This window comes from Lithobates pipiens, unplaced genomic scaffold (genome assembly GCF_037356315.1).
Source record: "Lithobates pipiens isolate NorthernLeopardFrog02 unplaced genomic scaffold, aLitPip1_a1.2 Scaffold_25, whole genome shotgun sequence".
In the NCBI taxonomy this organism is placed as follows: domain Eukaryota; kingdom Metazoa; phylum Chordata; class Amphibia; order Anura; family Ranidae; genus Lithobates; species Lithobates pipiens.
The window spans coordinates 175,699,026-175,718,958 of record NW_027507787.1 but is presented as its reverse complement, the minus strand read 5'-3'; the positions used below and the strand labels follow the sequence as shown (position 1 = coordinate 175,718,958).

General features: G+C 42.5%; 1 protein-coding gene across 5 annotated transcripts in view; it reads right to left on the bottom strand.

The window, feature by feature from the left end:
• Window positions 1–19,933, bottom strand: part of IDE (insulin degrading enzyme) — a 202,357-nt gene that overhangs the window by 30,925 nt on the left and 151,499 nt on the right. For 4 of the 5 annotated variants that reach the window (XM_077455220.1, XM_077455217.1, XM_077455219.1 and 1 more), the window contains exons 14-15: window positions 16,110–16,192; window positions 6,024–6,168 (exon numbers count right to left, since the gene is read on the bottom strand). In XM_077455220.1, coding sequence (XP_077311346.1) covers window positions 6,024–6,168; window positions 16,110–16,192 — 228 coding nt within the window. Of the gene's footprint in view, window positions 1–5,518; window positions 5,664–6,023; window positions 6,169–16,109; window positions 16,193–19,933 lie in introns of all 5 variants that reach the window. The other variant, XM_077455218.1, reaches the window with a different exon arrangement.

The window sequence follows — 19,933 nt, the reverse complement described above, 5'->3', positions numbered from 1 at the left end:
ATAAAAGCTCTGCCTAAGGTACTGGTTTCCATTAATGCAAGAAAAGCCCCTTTTCTGAACCCCTCTGATCCTGGCTTCACTTTACTGCTGAGGGCTAGATTTCTTCAACTTCAGGGATAAAGCCTGTCCTTGGAATGCAACCCCTACCACCCACCATTCCCATTGTAAAAGGCTGGCAAAAAGCAGGGCTATAGAAAGTATGTTACCTCGACATTCATATTCTTGATATATGCCTGTTGTACCAATTTCTTTTGTCAAATAGTATCCTGTTCTCTTATTATTTCTTCCTTTGTATGAAATACCTGGTGTTCCTGCCAGTCCCCCTGCTTCCCCATTTCAAAATGACCACACTAGGCATGAGATGATATCCTCCCCAGAGTTGTCTGTTTTTTTTTGGCTGTGCTGGGAGAACAGCCTGCCTGTCCCTCCAATAGTCAGACTTGTGCTGACATGCTTCCCTGCACAGCCATTCACTGGTAGAATCTGTCTACGGTTTCTCCTGTTTTGGCCTGAATTTCTTTTCTTTAAACGAAATAGCTCGTTTTAATATTATCTTTCCGAGCTTCCGTCCAGTCACCAATGTTACTGTTAACATAACAAAAATAGTGGTGCACCACTAGGGTGTAGGGAGTTTTAGTACTGCTCCCGGTCTAACCCTTAATGGGGGTGCAAGTGTAGATACCCAAAACAACCAAAATTAATGGATTTATTGTCAACAGCCCTGATTGGCTCCTAAAACTGATCCTGCCATCTCCCAGTCTGGGAGGTTCTGTAAAGGGAATAATTGCAGGAGGGTTGATATAGAAAATTCACATACACTAAACAGAGCTAAAACAAAAATACAAATTTTTTTTGTTCTTTTTTTGGAGATAAATGTCATATCAGGATCAGATGAGGGTACAGTAGGAACTTCGCAGGAGAACGTAAAAGCAGGCAGAACTTTTATTTTTAGAACTCTAAAAACAGTCAAGAGGTTCAAAGTAGTATAACGGCTGCATACATCACCCATCACCAAGGAGTCACCCTCAAACCATACATGAAGCAATTAGAGAGGCTTTAGGGTTGGTGTACACAGGCCTTTGAGAGAAGTTAAAGTTAGCTTTAGGTTTATGCATTGCTTTTATGCCTTCACAGTCATAAGTGAATGCACAACAAATGTATGGCAACTGCAACTCAAGAGCCAAAGTACACCAATCCTTAGTCCAGGGCTCGACAAACCCCGGGCGCCAGATCGCATTGGCGACTAGAATTTGTGATCTGGCGCCTGGGGCAGCACAGCGGGGGTATCCTGTCTCCTTCCACCCCCCCCCTGGCGTGATCGTGTCGGGCCGCGCCGCCGCCGGCCATTGAGGCCGCGGCTTTGAGGCCTTCTGTGGTCCTATGTTTAGTTCTGTAATCTGGCGCCATCTAGTGGTGGCTGTTGGTATGACAGCCAGCGATGCTAATGAAGCTTTCACTGCCCACCCATCTCACCTTTACTTAGAATAAAAAAAAAAAAAAAAATGTGTGTGTGTGTATATATATATATATATATATATATATATATATATATATATATATATATATATATATATATATATATATACACACATATATATATATATATATATACATATACATATACATATATATATATATATATATATATATATATATATATATATATATATATGTGTTTAGGAGTTCTAACAACCTAGAGAATAAAATGGTGGTCGTTGCAATACTGTCTGTCACACCGTATTTGTGCAGCGGACTTACAAGCGCATTTTCGGGGAAAAAGTCTTATTTTTTTAATTAAATATAACAGTAAAGTTGGCCCAATTTTTTTATATTGTGAAAAATAATGTTACACCGAATAAATTGATACCCAACATGTCACGCTTCAAAATTGCGTCCGCTCATGGAATGGCGACAAACTTTTAGCCTTTAAAATCTCCATAGGCGACGTTTAAAAAATTCTACAGGTTGCACGTTTTGGGTTACAGAGGAGGTCTAGGGCTAGAATTATTGCTCTCGCTCTACCGAACGCAGCGATACCTCATGTGTGGTTTGAACACCGCTTTCCTATGCGGGCGCTACTCACGTATGCGTTTGCTTCTGCACGCAAGCTTGGCAGGACAGGGCGCATTTAAAACATTTTTTTTTTTTCTTATTTTAACTTTTTATTTTTTCACGGTGCTTTTAAAAAAAAAAAATTGTCACTTTTATTCCTATTACAAGGAATGTAAAAATCCCTTGTAATTGGAAAAAAACAGGACAGGTCCTCTTAAATATATGAGATCTGGGGTCAGAGAGACCTCAGATCTCAAATTTACACTAAAATGCAATAAAAAAAAAAAAAAAAAAAAAAAAAATTGTCATTTGAAAAAAAAATAATCAAAAAAAAAAAAATGTCCCTCTAAGAGCTATGGGCAATGACATGGAGACAGGTGGGGGGGCCGCGCTATCCTCCCCTCACTCGTCTCCATGTCAGGCCAGGGACAGGTCTGGATTGCCGTTACCGACCTGGCTCCTAACTTTTTTAGCTGGCTCCTAGATTCCAAGCAAATTTGTCAAGCCCTGCCTTAGTCTATTTAATCCGGTTTAGTCCAAGTACTTTGTCATCATATTTCTTAAGTTAACACACAACACACACACACACACACACACACACACACACACACACGGCTAGTTCCAGGAAGAAACCTGCACATCAGTAAAGAATATAGCTCTTTAATAAAGCCATTAATGATCGCAGTAATCCACAGAAGTAATTTTGTCCACTTTACACTGAAAAGCAAGGTAAACCTCCATTGGTTTAAATTAGAGGCCGGCCGATATTTGCAGTTTTTTAAATAATCGGCCGATTGTGCTGATAAAAAGCCGCTTTAGAACTACAGCAGGACTTTGAAATGACTTCTGTAAGAAGTCAGTGTAAGTTGCCTGAGTCTTCATAGCAACATCTTTCCTCCTCTCTGGGCAGGCTGCCAAGAAAAGAACAGAAAGATACAATGTTTACACTTCAATGAATGAAGTCATCTCAGTGTGTAGAAGTTCTCAGTTTAACCATTTAAAGACTAAATCTTTTCTGACACTTGTTGCTTACAAGTAAAAATCCAGTATTTTCTGCCAGAAAATCACTTAGACCCCCCCAAAAATTATATATATATTTTTAGCAGAGATCCTAGAGAATAAAATAGCGGTTGTTGCAATATTTTATGTCACACGGCATTTGCAAAGAGGTCTTTAAAAAATAAAATAAAAACAGTAAAGTTAGCCCATTTTTTTTTTTTTCGTCCAAAAGTTTTGACTACCTGTTTTTATTTAATATATAGTTTTTTTTTTTTTTTATCTAAATCATACATACAAGTAAACTGGAGATTTGTTTTGTTTAATGTTTAAATGTAAGACATTTTCTGTATCACTTATGAAGACTGCTTTCACACTGGAGCGGGCAGGCGTTGATGGTAAAACGCAAGTTTTAGCGGCTCTTTACCATCATTTTAGAGGTGCTATTTGGCTGCTAGTGGGGCACATAAAACCCAGCTAGCAGCCAAGGAAGAGGTTAAATGCGCCCATGAAGCACTGCTGCCAAATCGCATTGCATGCGCTTTGGCAGTGGTGCCCATTCATATCAATGGGCAGGAGTGGTGGAGGAGCGGTATACACCACTCCAAACGTGCTGCTTGCAGGACTTTTTTTTTTTTTTAAGATCCTGCCAGCGCATCACCTCAGTGTGAAAGCACTCTGTCCTTCACACAGACTGCAGGGGAGCCATTTTGCAGGCACTTTACAGGCGCTATTTTTAGCCCAAAAGCACCTGAAAAACGCCCCAGTGGGAAAGGTGTGTTAGATCAAGGGGGATTAAAAAAAAAAAATAATAATAAATAAAAAAGGAAAAAATATAAATAAATAAAATAAAATCGGCCTAACATATCGGCCCAAAAAAATCGGCATCATATATCGGCTATCGGCCGCCATGATTTCTAAATATTGGCATCGGCCAGAGAAAAACCCATATCGGTCGACCTCTAGTTTAAATGATTTACTGCACACCATTATTCTTATTAAACAAGCAGGAATGCATCAGTAAAAATAATAGAAAACCTAAAGCTACAAGAATACCTCTTTTTGGTGTTAACAAAAGGAGCTTGCAGTTTTTAGCAGCATAATGTCCATGCACTAACAAAATAATTTTTCCTGAATGCCCTTATTCTTGATTTACGTAGATGTTTACCAGTCCTTATTAGTAACCGTACACATGATCAAAACAATCAGACCACCTAGTGTTTATTCATCCCACAAGGACATCCACCTGGTAGTGACTTTGAGATAAACTCTCCCAAAGAGGAACATGCATCACACCAGTTAACCTCTAATATACAGAAACCATAAGAATGTCCCAACATAGTGCAAACAAACATCCCTGATGTTAGCCGGTGAAATCTGTGTATTGACATTTTGATTGATGAAAATAGAAGCTTAAAGTGAACCTGTGACCAGGCTATCGACATTCATTTGTTTTTATTTTATTTTAATTTTTTTTAAACATTTACAACAAGCCGTAAAACTACTAAAATAAGCTCATGCTAACCTCTGAAGTTGCAAGCGCTCTGGCGCAAACTGACCTCGAAAGTTCACAGTAGAAGCACTAAAGTAATTTTCTAAACCAGCTTAGCTAGTCTTGCTCCCACCTCCCAGCCTCCAAACTTAATGGAAAGAGCAGGATCGCTGAGCTTCTCAGAAAATAACTTGAATGACCTCAGTGCTGCTATTCTGAATTTTAAGGATGGATGCTCCAAAGTGTCTGCAGCTAATGAAGTCGGTGAGGGCTCGTTTTAAAGCTCGCCTGGCACTTAAGAGTCTGGAAATTCATGAATGTCTATAGATTTTCCACAAGCTCACTTAAGGACCCCTCATTGTATTGCCTCTCATTTCTGGTAAAAGTAGAGCATCGCCAAACATGTGTCCCTCATGTTTCTCCTTGGCAGACCTTCCTATGTATAACACCCCCATGCAATGAAGTGAAGTCAGGCAAAAGTACATCAAGAGAACAAGATCATAGTCAGAAAGCATAAAGATCACACGGTAAGCATCTAACTGCTAACCGTAGTCTCAGTGAATTAGTACAGCAAGCAGCACAGAACATAGTGAACAGCAGATGCAACACACAAGACCAAAGGGGCTTACTATATGAGCTTTTACCAAAGAGAAGTTTGATTGGCTATTCAGGATTACCATAGTTCTGGGCACGCTGTAGAGCCAAAAAAAAAAAAAAAAAAAACCCAGAGGCAAACCATTTCAGGACAATTGACATTTCCTTCATTCAGGTTTTTATAAATAAGGTCCTCTACATGATAAAAAAAAAAAAAAAAAAACATAAGCCCCTAAAGACAGAAGCACATAAATAGAAGCACAAAGCTTTTGCTTATAGAAGGAGGTACATATAAAAGCCACAAACACCCACACTATTTTGTATATAAATATGCCTTTCCATGCCTTATCTGGAAGTCTAAGCTTCCATGTGATTCTTACTTACAAGAATTGCATTCATAGCTGATGCAATGCCATAGGTGACACCTGCGAGACGCGCTGCATATGTATACTCTTTTAAATCATCCTTCAATAACCTTAGAAACAGGTATGTCATGTTGCAATGGAGGGGGTCAGCATAAAGGTAACGACTAACAGGAAGAAAAAAAACACAACAGGGAAAAATAAAAATATAAAAAACAGATGAGGAAATTAAGCTTGATACCGCAAGCAATGATATGATGTGGATGGAGGACCTTGACAAAAAGAGTATGGATATGCAGCATCAGGGTTTTGGTTGTCTCTGGGATCAGACTATCTGAACAGAGATCAGTCTCTCTCATTTTCACATATAAAGACTTTGATGACAGAGGCTGAGCAAATACTACTTCTATGAGAATATCAAAGGTGGGAAAGAATGTATTGGGTTCACCTCTTCCCTGAAGAGGCAGGCTGTACAGGGAGAAGGCAGTCAAGAAGGTCCAGTATCAGCCTTGGATCTGGGTACTTACATACATCCCATAGACGGTATTTTGGAGGTCATAGTTCAGGCCGGCTAGCTCTGCTGCATATGCATACTCGTTGAGAGAATCTTTAAGCAGTTCAATGTACAAATAGGCCATGTTACAATGCAAAGGATCCACATAAGCAAATGGGCTGAAAGAGAACATTAAAATTAAGTCTGGCTTCATTCATTTCTTGTCCAACTTCCTTTTCATTATTTAAATTTAGGAAAATACAACCTGCAGAACTATTTCCATGAGAATACTACCAACAAGTAGCTTTGTCCTGTTCAAGGGTTTTTGGGGTACATGGAGATGGGCAATGGGATAGGTTAGGTTTAAATTGCCACTGCCCTTTAAAATTTAAGCATACAGCCAAGAGCTCTCCAACACCCACAGTGCAATAATGGAATTAGAACAACCTACAGCAAGAGGGGACTATGAAACTGCCTTTTACCTTGAACATCACATTAAAATCTTAACTATATCTTGCCAAAACATTTCAGCAGTACATAAATGTATAGGGTTGGAATTTCAGGTCACGTTTCATTGCTGCTTCACTGTTGGGAAGATATCTTTATTTCCTAGAGACACGATTCAGATAGCACACAAAGTTAGTAGAGCTCTTCTTAATGGAAAACAGACCAAAAAAACCTTACACGTGTTCTAACTATTGTAAATTGTGTCACATTTTTGCAATATTCAAATCCAAATACAAGTTGATTCCAATGATAGATTGTTTGGAGTGCGGTGCTTCAATTTCAAATTAATTTGTTCTCATCACAGCCCAAGGTGGTCGTGGAAGTCCTTCCATGTGCAGAAGCTGCCATACCAATATTCCTATTCTCTACATTTACACCATTGCCATTTTATTGAAGGACAATGACCATATAAAACATACAAAGAAATCCCAGCACCCCCCTCTCGCCACTTTCTCATATAACAAAAGTCTGAAAAGGTTCCAACACCTCCAGAAAAGGAGATTTAAGTCTACTGAAAACTTAGTAAAAACTTTGTTAATACTTGCTGAATCTGATGCTCTTCATACTAGCAGTTTACAATGCCAGCATGTTTAGGACGTGAATGACATAACATTTCCTAATTACAGCAAAAAATAAAAAATAACTGCACAACGCCAAATAAAACAGTGGAAGAAAAAAAAAAAAATCAAATCCATGTTATTAAAGCTATACGCAGACTATAGCATAAAACAGTGGAACCAAAGACTTGAAACAATTCAGAGAGAAGCAAAACACAGGATTTTTATAACAGCTTACCTGTAAAATCCTTTTCTTTGATGTACATCAGGAGACACAAAGCCACAGTACTAGGTGGGTTATAGGGCCACTGATAGGTGATGGACACTGGCACACCTTAAGGCAAGAAGTGTACTCCCTATATAACCCCTCCCACTACTGGGAGTCCTCAGTTTTGTAGCCAAGCAATACAAGTGTATACCAAGAAGGGAGGGACCTCTGTGCCCCCTGATGTACATCAAAGAAAAGGATTTTACAGGTAAGCCGTTATAAATAAAAAAAAAAAAAAATCCTGTTTTCTTTTCTTATATCAGGGGACACAGAGCCATAGTACTTACTATGTGGGATGTCCCATAGCAATGGCAACTGAAGGGAGGGAGACAACAAAAAAGCAGGGCAAAAAGGAGGCCACAGGACTCCTACTGAAGCCTGCATTATACTGCGCCCAAAGGCAATATCCTCGTGACCTTTAGACCCCATTCACACCTGAGCGTTTTGTAGCTTGACGCCTGAAGCTACAAAACGCTGGAGGGGAAAAAATCCATTATTCTCAATGGAGATGGTTCACATCTCCACTCCAAGTCGCCTGAAGCCCTACACCTGAAGCTCAAACAAGTTCCGGACCCTTTTTTGTCACGCGAATCGGGCTGATTTGGGCGTTTTTCTTCTTTTAACATTGGTAACCTTTTGCCCTGCACAAATTCGCGACAAAACGCGGTAAAAAACGCCGCAAACCGCGGTAAAAAACGCTACGCTCAGGTGTGAATGCAGCCTTAATATCGATTTGATAAAATCTCATAAACGTATGAACCGAAGACCAAGTGGCAGCCTTACAGATCTGAGCCATAGAGACCTGATGATGCACCACACAAGAGGCACTAATCGCCCTGGATGAGTGTGCTCTAACATGAGAAGGAAGAATTTTCTTCTTTAAGTCGAAGCTTGAACAATCACTTGACAAATCCATTTGGAAAATAGTAGATTTTGACACTGCCTGTAGACAATTTGGACCCTCTGGCAGTACAAACAAAACAGGCGTTTTGCGAACCCGAGCGGCCGCCTTTAAAGACTCCGATCGCTCTTACTACATCAAGGGAATTTAGTGCCTTCTCTTCCCTAGATTGAGGCTCTGGGGAGAAAGGAGGAAGAATAATATCTGGGTTTAAAATGAAAACCTGTTACCACTTTTGGTAGGAATTCAGGATGAGGACATAAAAGCACATCATCATTATGCATGATCAAATATGGCTCATTACAAGACAGAGCCGCTAGTTATGAGACTCTTCTAGCAGAAGAAATGGCAACCAGAAAGATTATCTTTCTTGTCAAAAGAATCAAGGGAATTTCTCCTAAAGGCTCAAAGGGTTCATTCAGTAAAGCCGATAAAAACAAAATTTAAATCCCAAGGATTAGAAGTGCCTTGATAGGGGGAATAATCAGAGTTAATCCCTGAATAAGCTACGCACCAAGATTGGGAAGCAAGAGGCCATTGGAAAAAAAAAAAAAAAAAATCTGACAAGGCCGGGGTCTGGCCCTTAATAGAAGTCAAGGGCAGCTTCATTTTAGATTCCATTTGCAGGAAATCAGGGATCCTGCCTATGACATACTTGCTGGGGTGCCAACCCCTGGATCCACACCAACAAACATATGACTTTCAGACTCTATAGTAAATGATTCTGGAAGCCAGCTTCCTGGCATTAATCAAAGTAGACACTACCGAAGAAGATCACCCACGATCCTTTATAAAGTGTGATTCAACAGTCAAACCTGTTACATTTTTTGTCTGTACCGTAGGATGGAATACCGGACCTTGTGCGAGAAGGTCTGGCTATAATGGCAGAGTCCGAAGGACTCTTACTGCCATCTTTAGGATCTCGGTAAATCAAGATCCACCTGCTAGCGGATCCCTTGTTCTCTACACAAAGTTGTCTACTTTGTTGACTCTGGAAGCGAATAGGTCCATGTCCAGAATACCCCCTTCTCTGACATATCACTAGGAAGATGTCAGGGTGAAAAGACCATTCTCCCGGAAATAATTGTTGATGACTCAAGTAGTCCGCCTGCCAATTCTCTATTCCTGAAATGAAAATTGCAGATCGGCAAGGAATGTTGTATTCTGCCCAAGCTAGAACATGTTCCCCACTTTTTTTGGGCTGCACGACTTCTTGTGCCCCCCTGGTGAACAATTTAAGCCACAGCCATGGCCTTGTTGGACTAAATCCTGACAGGACAGTCCCGTAGTCTGACCATCCCAGATTCTAGGGCCAGACGCACCGCCCGAATCTTCCAAAATGTTGATAGGCAAGGTCCTCTAACCTGGACCATCTCCCCTGGACAGAATCTTCTTCCAGGGCTTCTCCCTAGCCTAGAAGGTTGGCATCTGTTAACAGTTTCCAGGATACAGGTAGAAAAGATTTTCCCTTTTGTTGGATAACCACCAATTTAGGCTCTGACTTACCTCGGGAGTCAAATGTATTGGAAAAATTCAAGGCCTTTTTTTTTATAGACCGACAGGATGGTGTTTTGAAGCAGTCTTGAGTAAAAACTGCTCTTAAGGGACAGCCTCGAAGGAAGCTACCATTTCCCCTAACAATCTCATGCACAGCCGAATGGAACGATTTCTCTTTGTTTTGATAAGTTGAATTAGTCCTACAATGGAAATGATTCTTGTCTGGGGTAAGAATACCTTCTTCTGTACAGTATCTATAACCAGCCCTAAGTACTGTAATCTCCTGGATGGTTTTAAGGAGGATTTTTCTAGGTTTAGTATCCAACCCAGAGATTCCAGGTAGTTTACAACTGTGATCAGACTCTGGGTTAGACCCGAGACTGAATGATCTATTAAACGTAGATCCTGTAAATAGGCTAGGACTGTTATGCCTTGAGTCCTTAATCTGGCTAAAGGAGGTGCCAGAATCTTTCAGAACACCCGCGGTGCTGTGACTAAAAAGAATGGCAGGGCCACAACTGAAAATTATGATTTTATATTTCAAAGCTCAGAAATTTCTGGTGAGTGGCAAATATTGGCATGTGGAGATATGCATCTTTGATATCGATTGAAGCCAAAAAACGTCCCTCCTTGCAGGATGGACACAACCAATTGTATTTACTCCATGCGAAAGGATCGGATGTTTAAGTGCTGATTTAGATCTTTGATATCTAGAATGGGTCTTACCTCTACGTTTGGTTCTGGAACCATGAAAGGTTTGACTCAAAACCTGTGCCCTGTTCCACTAATGCCTGACGAAGGGGCCCTGCGCAGCTCCGAAACATTGCACTATAGTTGTACTTATACTTGTGATCATGCAATAAATCACCCGTTTGGACGCCATTTATGTTGTTCCATGGTGTGCTGGCAAAAATCTTCACCCCTGGCACAGGAGAGGCAGCACGCTTAAAAGGAGAAACATTTTTAACTTCTTCTTTACTGGTAAAAGAGAGCTTTTCGCATTAGAGATCCTTTGGATGCATTTTATCCAGATTGTTACCAAATAGCCATTCACCATGAGAAGGGGAAACTGGCTAGGAGCCTTTTTTTACACGGTGCTTCGGCTGACAAATTCTTTCTGCCAAAGAACTCTGCGAGAATGCACTAGTCCAAGCATAAGCTGTGAGGCTTAAATGATAGAATCTTTCATAGCATCTACTGTGAAACAGTTTGTCTGATATACCAGCACATTTCTGGGCCTGCTGATCAGGCAGAATTTTAAGTATCTCCACAAACGGTTCCTTAATGGACCGGGATATCCCAATTGCAGCAAGAACCAGCTGCGTTACTGAACTTGCTAAAGACATTGCTTTTAGAAAGCAGTTTCAACTTTTTATCTGATGGATCTCTTGTTCACTGAAGCGATTGCAGCATCAATTGCTGGAACCCTCCATATTTTTTTTTTTTTTTTTTTATATAGAAATCCTCATCCATGGGATAAAGTGTGGAGAATTTCTTAGGAGGAGAATATTTTTCTCTGTATGTTCCCATTCAGAATACATAAGCTTTATTAGCCATGCATTAACAGAAAAAACATCCCCAGTTGGGTGGGGGGTTCTAATGAACCCAAATTTAGGAGTGGGTTCCTTAAGAGCCTTTGCTGCAGGCAGCAAAAAGGTTGAATGAACCAATTTAGTAAGGGAGTGCACAAGCAACCTGTCTTGTGATGCTACTCCTATATTAGGATCCCTGGAAGAGGATAAATAAGTATCTTCCAAATCTTTGGGAAGATCTACCTGATCCCCAGCCTCCTGCACCTCAATAAGAGGGTCCTGAGCACTAGATGGGAATCTATGTTTGGCCCCACTATGGAGAGATATAATAGCATCAATCTTCTTTCCAAATTACAAATGGTAGAAAAAAAAACCTCGTGCGATATATACAGGGACTCAAGTGTCTAGAGCAGCTGCACCAACAGTATTTCCTGACGGCTCAATCTGACCAGCCGCATCAGAGGAGGCTGACCTTCTTTTGGAAATGGATTTAGTTTATTGTGAAACCAATGACCCTTTAGAATCCTTAGAGGAGTTCCTGGTCCCATTACCACTCATAGCCTGAAGCATAAAGCAAAGGCACTACCAGCAAAAGAATGCATACTGCTAGGTTATAGTCCAGCGCTAATAGCTGCCATTAATGCCTAGCCTGGTAAAGTACAATGTGTCAAAGGGAATGCCTGTGTCACCAAACTGAAACAAGCCATCCTCCTGTCCCTCCACAGCAAGAAGCAGCCACGCACGCACACGCGCGCACACACAAACGCACAAATTACGCCCCCCCTTACCTTTTAAGGGAAATCGTTTTCCAGCGTCGAGCGGCAGGCTCAGGCGTTCTGTGAAACAGCAGACATGGTGGGAGGGGGGCGGGGATAAATCTTCTGCTAAGCGGCCGCACGGTCTGTCCCTTTTTTTTTTTTTATAAAGGAAACTGCTTTTGGCATATCAAGAGGAAAAATCTGATTGTGGTCGGAGGAGAAATTAAGGCTTCTGTGCTGTCTCTGGCATCAGGTGGTGATTTCTCAAAACAGCCCCCAGTGGTGGCACATAGGCATAAGAGCATTATACACAAATTCCTAAGAAAATCTCCCTTATTTTCCCGAGATAAACCCAATCTTCACCCTTCACGGTGGGCTCAAAAGCCTTCAGGAAACCTTCAGGAACAGGGGAACCTCAGGTTACCCACAATCCTGGACCTGCAACAGCACCCTGCCAGTAAAAACTGTATGGCCTTACTACCAAAAAGTACTGGATCCCAGGGTCCAGCTCTCTAAAAAGAGAAGCGTTTGCAAGCAAAATCTAATTTCTTCAGGCACGAGGCCCGGGTACCATTCCTTTAGCCCATGAAAGGACAACAGAACGGATCCGGTCAGTAGGGAAGCTTCCAGTGGAGCTCAGCACAGCACATCTTTACTCGTGACCAATGCCTTAGACACTGGCGAAAAAAAACTGAAGACTCCCAGTAGTGGGAGTGGTTATATAGGGAGTACACTTCTTGCCTTAGGGTGTGCCAGTTTCCATCACCTATCAGTGGCCCTATAACCCACATAGTAAGTATTATGGCTCTGTGTCCCCTGATGTAAGAAAAGAAAGTTAATTAAAAATAAACAAACCTTTATTAAACCTTGAATTGTGTGGATTATAGACAATAAAAATAGTCCAGGGGAGAAAAAAAAAATGCACCATCAGCACTACACGTTAATTAAGCCCAGCCATTATACATTACATTGCCTGTGTCAATCACCAACAGAACGTTTAATCAACCTGTCAATTTCCAGACACCAACAATACCATCACTCTACAGACATTAAATTATAATGAAAAGAGCAACAAGACAGATAAAGGAACATTATATTTAAAAGGTAGAAATACATAGTACACGATTATAATCCTGCCTAAACCTTTCACTTCATAATTAATCCAACAGTTTAAAACTATTCACTCAGGCCAAGGCATCAAAAAAACAGTTACCGGCTCCATAATCTCATGCCCCCTACAAGTGCATTATATTACCACTGGCTAAACCAAAAACTACAAACCCAAACGGAGTCTACAGTAGTAAACACAAAAGGAAAAATCAATGAACAAACCGTTAAGACAAAAATAGACCAATCTAAAACTAAAAAAAACTAAAAACAAAAAAACAAGTTAGTCCCTGAATGTAATAGAATATTGTGACGGCAACATTCTGATCATATTAAGATATGGTCCAGGACAGCACCCCCCCCCCCCCCCACACACACACACACACACACTTCTGTGTGGTTTGCAGGGTAACAACTACAACTTTAGGGGAACCATGCTACCTTTTTGGTTGTTTATACAATAAAATGATCTTCAGTGGACATGGCTTGTGTTTATGAATATCTTTTTTTAATTTCACATTATCCTATTTACCTTTAGTAATCATTTTTGTTGTAATCTGACTGCAAAGGTTAAGCTGCAGCTTTTTTTTTTTTTATTAAAATAAACAGGTTATACTTGCCTACTCTACCTACATAGACAGAGTGGCCATGAACCTACTCTTCTGGGATCCCTCACTGGTGTTTAAAGCTCCTAGTCCCTTCAGAGTACCCCCATAGCAAGCTGCTTGCTATGAGGGCACTCGTGTGGTCTTGTGCCCAAGGCGGGCTATGTGCAACCATTGACACACACTGTGCAGCTTGACCTCTACTCCCTCCCCATTGAAAATGACTGAAAGCAGCAGTCAATGGTTCCCACTGCCGTCTCTGAGCCTACGAGAAGAGAGAAAGAAGTGGTGACTCAAGATTGGGCTCAGGTAAGTATTTTGGAAGGGGCTGGGGGGGTGCACAGCTTTTAAACAGGTTTTTTTTACCTTAATACAGAGAATGTGTTAAAAGGTGAAAAACCTTTGGAACCACTTTAATTTACCTTCTGTCCTCCATCTATAAGCCATATCTGGGTCAGCTGATTACCTCCAATAGCTTTCAACACCCAAATCTATCTTTCTACTCAGCTCAAACTCTGTTCCCGCACCTATGGTTGTCACACCACCTCCTCAAGCTTTCAAAAATTTAGCTCATAATATTTCCTCCCAACCAGTTCCTTCTCTTTACCCCACTGGGGTTTCCATCAAACTATCAGTCTCTATACCAGGGTATACCAGGGTGCCGATTGTTACACTGGACTCAGGTCTCTATCACCACCACAAAGTTACCAAGTCACCTAAAAACTGCACTTATACTTCCACCATCAGCTCATCCTTCACAGTTAACAGCTTTTGTATCAATTGACCTCTTCACGCCTAGATTTTAAGTGCACTAGCAGAGCCCTTTTATTCCGCTTGTATTCAATTGCATTGTAAAGCTACTGTCGCCCTTTTCTTTGCAAAGCACTATGCAAACTGCTGACGCTACAGAAATCCTGAAACAATTTCGATTGGTCCAATTGATGTTACCAAAACCCGGTTATGTCTAAACCATCCTGCTAAACACTAGACACTATAAGAAGCCCTTCAATATGCAGACATGGGTGAATTCCACTCTCCTACAGTGCCGGGATCAGGAGATGCTGCTGACTGAAGCTTCACTACCTAGTGAGGTCCTGAATCCCATAAAAAAAAAAAAAACTTGCAAAAGTCTGAACACAAATCCTGTGCACTGGTTCTGGGTCACCAACTCAATTAGCAAGGAAGGAGAAAGCAGGGAAGAGAATTGTGAGCTCTTTGGTGGCCATAGCAGATCCATATTCTGGGAGCGTCAGTTTCCCGACATGCTCCAGGGGAATTTTTAGTGACGAACAAGCACTCAGTGGCATGGGTGGAAAAATAATTAAGTATTTTGTCTCTTCTTTACAGGTGTGTACTTCAAAATGTTTAAATCTGAATTCCAGGTATGGAAATTGTATACATATTTACACATTGGTCCGGCTTGGACCAATGTAAATATGTATATACCATACCATATCTGGTCGATGCCTTTGGAAGCTGGAAAATTGCTTAAGTAGACACTGCTACTCCACTGATCTCCTTTGCTTCTGGGAACCTTGCAGAGCAACTGTCCTGCTGCATTTTGAATGAATGCAAAGCATTCTGGATAGGATGTGGTGGAGAGGCAGGGTGGTGACGTCTCTAAGAGAACGCTTTGCATTTATTCAAAAAACTTAGAGTATTCTTCGAATGGCGTACATGCAGGGCAGCCGTCTGCATGGGCAGAGCAGTGTTCAAAAGGCAGCAAAGCAGTCGCAGAAGCAAATGGAGATCAATGGAGCAGCGATATCTAAGTGATTTCCAGCTTTCAGGGGCATGAGCCAGGTATGGTATATGTATAGCAACATGGATCCAGGCTGGGCCAACAAAACCAGTTAAAAAAAAAAAAAAAAAACATTCCCAGAATTCATCTTAAATAACCGGACAGGTCTCATGTACACAACCAGCCGAAAACAGTGATGCTGTTAAATAAAAAATAAAATGAACAAAATACACTAAACAAAGGAAGCAGTGTCAAAAGCAACATTTAATCCTTGGCGCAAAAAGCTACAAGATGAAACAGTTCCAACAGGAGCTGCTTAACAGGTAATATATGAGCATTAGCGACTGCCGGAATTTAATTACATCCATAAATACAAGATAAACTGTCTATAGTTATGGTCAGCACAGATTATGAACATTTTACTGCAGATCAAGCAATAAAAAAAAATAAAGATAAAGTGCTTGGTGTCAGCACATTAGATGACTTTGCCGTATAGCCCGCCACATAAAGTGAGTGCTTATTATTCAGGCTTGGAAAATAGTTGCTGGAAATTAGTACACAAATGCTGACAAAGGCGTTTGCTCACAATGTACATAACTTGTAATTGTGGCTGCATAAAATCTAATGACATGCTAGGTGCTACATACCTGAAAAACTCAAAGTTGAGGCAGGCTTTAGGGAGGAAGTATTTATCGTCCTGCTTGAACCATAATTTGCTCATTGCAGTGTCCTACAAAACAAGAAATTAATATAAAAGCACAGAACTGGAAATGGATAGCATTGTGCCCACAGACAAACCTGTCAGATGTTTAGCTTTGGATACAATCTTTAAGGAAGAGGCCCGCTATCTGTTTTTTATAGTGAACTGTACCCACATCAGACATTTCACTTCCTTCCTGTCCCAACGACACCTTTCCCCAATGGGAGAAGACATGAGAAGCAATCTTCCTAGTGGAAAAATTACAGGACATACAACACATCTCCATCTCCTTCTCCAATATACCCCATATAGCATGACGACCCCCCAAGTCAGATATATAATCAGCAGAGGATCCCTTTCCATCAAAAACGAATGACTGGAGCTAGGTTTTAACTAGGTCTGCAACTAACGATTATTTTCATAATCGATTAGTTGACCTATTATTGTTTCGATTAATAACCTTAAAAAAAGAAAAAAGGTAATTTTGCTGCGATTTGCATTTTTACATTTTTTTTGCCCAATTTGTTGTTGGGCAGATTAAAAAACACAAATTGGTGCAAAAATGCATTAGTACATGTTTTTCTGCAGCTTCTCAATTGAAGTATACTGAACCAAAAAACAAAATAGCACCGTTTTGCTTTTAAAAAAAAAAAAAAAAAAAAAAAAAAAGTCCTAGTCTTTTCCAAATATGCAGCAGCTGAAAAATAAAAATCATGGATGTGTCCCATAGGAAACCATGTAAATGAACTGTAGTGTGTTTCTGCAAAAAAAGGACCAAAAAAAACTGAGGTGTGACCCAGGCCTGAGATGTTTAGTAACATAATGGGGTTAAAAAGAGCGATTTGCTCTTTTTGTACTTATAATTTTAGTTTTTTTTAAACCCATTACATTAGTGACCGATTAATCGATTATGAAAATAGTAATCGCTTAATTTCTTAATCTTTTAGTTGTTTCGGCCCTAGTTTTAACTACCCATCCAATATTTCTGCTATCTTCCAAATTTAGCCCTCTTATAAAGAACTGCAGTATACTTAAAACCATAGGTTTTTTTTTTAGTCACTAAATGTATCCAATTTCCCCTCTTTTCAATGCAATGAAATTGAAAGTTAATATGCTGCCCAGTAACTGACATTCATCATAATAATGTGCCCAACATGACCAATCTCCTCCCTCGAGCATGCCAACCGACAGCACAGCTTACAAAACAAAGCACTAAAAACTGGCCTTGTGTCACAGGACTAAGTACATTTATCATGCTCCCGACTTAGACAGCCACGACTGTGGAATAGACACCTGCTTATACAGAGATACAAAATTAAATGAAGGCTTATAGTTCATTTTAAAACCTTGTCCAAAACTGTAACCCTCCCTTAGCAGGCCCCTGACTGGTTCTCTTCAGAGCTTTATCATAATGGCACTCATGGGCCAGTGTCTAAAGCAGCACCAAGCATCTTTCCCCTCCTAAATATTTGTGACTAAGAGCCCATTCACACAGGGGCAACACGACTTGTAGGCGACTTGAGTCAGGCAACTTGGACACGACTTGAGTTAAGATCACAGCGCGACTTGGGACGACTTCAAAACGACTTGTGATGACTTCAAGCCCGACTTGGGACGACTTACAAGTCGCCCCAGGCCAGGCGACTTTTGCCGAGGCCAAGCAGAGAATGAGCTCAAGGGGGAACTCCACGGCAAATTTCTGAAAAAAATTTGGCGTGGGTTCCCCCTCCGAGAGCATACCAGGCCCTTAGGTCTGGTATGGATTCCAAGGGGAACCCCCTACGCCGAAAAAACGGCGTGGGGGTCCCCCCCAGATCCACACCAGACCCTTATCCGAGCACGCTACCCGGCCGGCCAGGAAAGGGGGTGGGGACGAGCGGGCGCCCCCCCCCTCCTGAGCCGTACCAGGCCGCGTGCCCTCAACATGGGGGGGGTGCCTTGGGGGAGGGGGGGCGTGCGGCCCCCCCACCCCAAAGCACCTTGTCCCCATGTCGATGAGGACAAGGGCCTCTTCCCGACAACCCTGGCCGTTGGTTGTCGGGGTCTGCGGGCGGGGGGCTTATCGGAATCCGGGAGCCCCCTTTAATAAGGGGGCTCCTGGATACCGGCCCCCCACCCTATGTGAATGAGTATGGGGTACAATGTACCCCTACCCATTCACCTGTAAAAAAAAAGTAAAAAAAAAACACATCACACAAGGGTTAAAATAGTTTATTGCACAGCTCCGGGGGTCTTCCGTCTTCGGGGTCTTCTCGCCGGACTCCTCCGCTATCTTCTGCTAGCTCTTTTACTAGCGGAGGAGTCCGGCTTTCTTCCTCCCCGCCGCCGGCCTCTTCTCCCGACTTCGGGGGTCTTGTCCCCCTCTTCGGTTCTTCTGCCGGGCCACCGCGCCTTCTTATAGCTCTTTTGCAGGCGGTGGCCCGGTCTTCTGTCGCCGCCGCCGCCTTCCGTTCTTCTTCTTCTTCTTCTTCTTCTCCAGGAGATGTTGACACGACGCTCTCTCCGGCCACAATGCCAGGGACGCGCTCCGCTGCCACTTATATAGGGACAATGGGGCGGTGTCACATGGGTTGATGTCACATAGGTTGGTCACATGGGTTGATGTCACATGGTAAGGGGGCGGGGGGTCACCATGTGACATCAACCCATGTGACATCAACCCATGTGACACCGCCCCATTGTCCCTATATAAGTGGCAGCGGAGCGCGTCCCTGGCATTGTGGCCGGAGAGAGCGTTGTGTCAACATCTCCTGGAGAAGAAGAAGAAGAAGAAGAAGAAGAAGAACGGAAGGCGGCGGCGACAGAAGACCGGGCCACCGCCTGCAAAAGAGCTATAAGAAGGCGCGGTGGCCCGGCAGAAGAACCGAAGAGGGGGACAAGACCCCCGAAGTCGGGAGAAGAGGCCGGCGGCGGGGAGGAAGAAAGCCGGACTCCTCCGCTAGTAAAAGAGCTAGCAGAAGATAGCGGAGGAGTCCGGCGAGAAGACCCCGAAGACGGAAGACCCCCGGAGCTGTGCAATAAACTATTTTAACCCTTGTGTGTTGTGTTTTTTTTTACTTTTTTTTTTTACAGGTGAATGGGTAGGGGTACATTGTACCCCATACTCATTCACATAGGGTGGGGGGCCGGTATCCAGGAGCCCCCTTATTAAAGGGGGCTCCCGGATTCCGATAAGCCCCCCGCCCGCAGACCCCGACAACCAACGGCCAGGGTTGTCGGGAAGAGGCCCTTGTCCTCATCGACATGGGGACAAGGTGCTTTGGGGTGGGGGGGCCGCACGCCCCCCCTCCCCCAAGGCACCCCCCCCATGTTGAGGGCACGCGGCCTGGTACGGCTCAGGAGGGGGGGGGGGGCGCCCGCTCGTCCCCACCCCCTTTCCTGGCCGGACGGGTAGCATGCTCGGATAAGGGTCTGGTGTGGCTCTGGGGGGCGTTTTTTCGGCGTAGGGGGTTCCCCTTGGAATCCATACCAGACCTAAGGGCCTGGTATGCTCTCGGAGGGGGAACCCACGCCAAATTTTTTTCAGAAATTTGCCGTGGAGTTCCCCCTTCAGAGCTAATAATTCTGTCAAAGTCGCCTCCGTATAGACGGAGATCCGACTTGGAGGCGATCTCCATTGAAATCAATGGGTACCGGTCGCCTACAAGTCGGATAGAAGTAGTACAGGAACCTTTTCTGAAGTCGGAGCGACTTCAGTAGTGTGCATTAAGACGGCTCTCATTCACTTACATTGCTTTTTAAATGTTGTCCGACCTGAGGCGACTAGGGGCG